This window comes from Syzygium oleosum, unplaced genomic scaffold, assembly GCF_021117445.2.
Source record: "Syzygium oleosum isolate NSW1041296 unplaced genomic scaffold, Sole_v2.1 Sole_v2.20, whole genome shotgun sequence".
Classification (NCBI taxonomy): domain Eukaryota; kingdom Viridiplantae; phylum Streptophyta; class Magnoliopsida; order Myrtales; family Myrtaceae; genus Syzygium; species Syzygium oleosum.
In genome coordinates this window covers 2,510,682-2,512,911 of record NW_026607504.1, presented here as the reverse complement: position 1 = coordinate 2,512,911, position 2,230 = coordinate 2,510,682, and the positions used below count along the sequence as shown (strand labels likewise).

Genomic DNA, 2,230 nt, shown 5'->3' with positions numbered 1-2,230 from the left:
ATGAGTGACGTTAGGAATACTAAAAATTTACTAAAATTTGTGAACCAAATCAATTGGTCATCAAGACAAGTGGTAATTGGGCTCGTCGTTCTCGCTCAAGATTTGAATTCGAATCACCACATTTGAGCCATTCGATCGTAGCCACCTCCGGGAGCAATAAAGCAGTGTGTCTTTGATAATTATCTGGTGCATATATAAGTAGTGATAATCTGAAATTGTTCCAATTATTCAATTTATAGCGATAGATGGATATCGCGTGAGAAAATATTAAACGTGTTGTGTACTTAAAGTTTATTCTTATTTGGACCCTCTTGAGATAGAATAATCTGCTTTTTCTAATCCTCCTCTCTTGCCTCCCCATCACCATCCAATAATAAAGACCTCCCCACTTGCCTATTCCTCCTAATCATACCAAACAACCGATCCACACCCAATGAAAGGTATGGACCTTCACGATGAGATTTCTTCTCAGTACGCACTCTCACCCCAAGACTCGGGCAGGCTCAAATCCATCATCCAAACCCACCACGCCCTCGGCACGGCAGCAGCGGCCCCGAACATGTGCACGTCCCTCATAGCAAGGCGCATTGGCGCACCGGCCCACGCCGTGTGGCCCTTGGTGCATGACTTCGCGAGTCGTCAGAGGTACAAGCACTTCATCAAGAGCTGCCACATGAGGGAAGGAGACGGCGGGGTCGGGAGCGTGCGTGACGTCGTGGTGATCTCAGGGTTGCCAGCCTCGACGAGCGTGGAGAGACTGGAGGTTCTCGAAGACGAGAGGGGCGTGCTGAGCTTTAGGGTCATCGGAGGTGACCATCGGCTTCACGACTACCGTTCGGTGACCTCGGTGAACGAGGTGACGACGATTGAAGAAGAGAGGAAGGTCGTGACTTTGGTTTTGGAGTCTTACGTTGTGCAAATCCCCCAAGGAAACACTTGTGAAGACGCCAAGTTGTTCGCTGACACTATAGTGAAGTTGAACCTGCAGAAGCTTGAAGAAGTAGTTATGGCTCCTTTGAATAAAGAGAAAATGAAGGAGGACAAGCATGATGGTGATGAAAAGTGCTGATGATGACTCTTGATGATGATGAACGTCCGATTGCGTGAAGAGATTGCTTGTAAATGTAAATGAAGGTGCTGATTGATGCTGCTAATTATGTATGTGAATCGCTGTACGTTACGCGGTAATTATGTGTATTGCGTACCATTTTGAACTCTCTAGTTGCTATGCATTATATAGTAAATTATGTAAATCGGGGTGATGCGTGCCTTCTAGGTTTTTCTTCCTCTTTTTTCTCATATTCTTTTGGGGGTAAATTTGATTTGGTTGTCTTGTTACTTCTCCTAAAATGTTCTCGAGAAAAAGCAGAAACTGAAGCTTTAACATATTGATGAGGTGAATGCAGACGGGCGATATTTATGAACCTAGAAATGATGTTATATATGTCGGATTTAAGGGGATCTTGCTTGGTTGACATTATTGTATCTCTAGTTTGCTATCTTGGCATCTTGCCCATGATCGAGTTTAAATCATACAGGAATTTTAGCAATGGTTACTTAGAATGTTTCGTATCATTTTCTCAATTCAATGTTCAGTTTTTTGTCTTTGTTTCTTTGAATTTTACTTTCTGCAAATCATGATTAGGAATCGAAATGGAGACATTTCTTGCGTCTTTCAGTGTTCGTCAAGCTCGGCTTATTTGGTATATCAAACACCTGATTTTGAAGAAGGTAATTTATCTAAGTTAACCTCCAACAAATATACTTCTCTCTTACTCGTGCACAAAATGTAGTGAGATTGTTAAGTTAGGCTAGCAACTCGGCGGCGGCGGGGTGCGGAGGGAGTGTTAAGTCAAGACCGGCCCACGAGGTATTACATGAGTTTAGGGTTTACCTACTTAAAGTAGACTTAATTACTCTTTGTGTGATGCACGTTTAAATATTTCCTCTGCATATTGAAGGAAAGCATCAAGAGAAGGCTATATCTTCCTTCATTTCTAGTTAAGGAAACTCTCTCCAAGCGGTTAAGTTTGCATGTGGGTGTCTACATAATGTCCATAGCTGGTAATCCACCAATTAGATGAGAAAGAATGACGGAGGAAAACACAGACTTTTGTAAATAACATTTGTTGCGATTTTTCTCGATAGGAATTATTGGCGAATATAAATGAATCCAATTAAAAATCGAGAAATGAAAAAATAATTGAGCATCTTATGCCAAAAACACAAA

General features: G+C 41.9%; 1 protein-coding gene across 1 annotated transcript; it reads left to right on the top strand.

The window, feature by feature from the left end:
* Nucleotides 1–425: 425 nt before the first annotated feature.
* Nucleotides 426–1,355, top strand: LOC115664439 (abscisic acid receptor PYL2-like). The gene has a single exon (XM_030586369.2). The coding sequence runs from the start codon at nucleotides 434–436 to the stop codon at nucleotides 1,067–1,069; it is 636 nt and encodes a 211-aa protein (XP_030442229.1). The 5' UTR covers nucleotides 426–433; the 3' UTR covers nucleotides 1,070–1,355.
* The last annotated feature ends 875 nt before the right edge of the window (nucleotides 1,356–2,230 follow it).

Excerpts from the sequence above, each read along its gene's own strand:
- LOC115664439 (XM_030586369.2), top strand. The coding sequence starts at position 434 with ATGAAAGGTATGGACCTTCACGATGAGATTTCTTCTCAGTACGCACTC.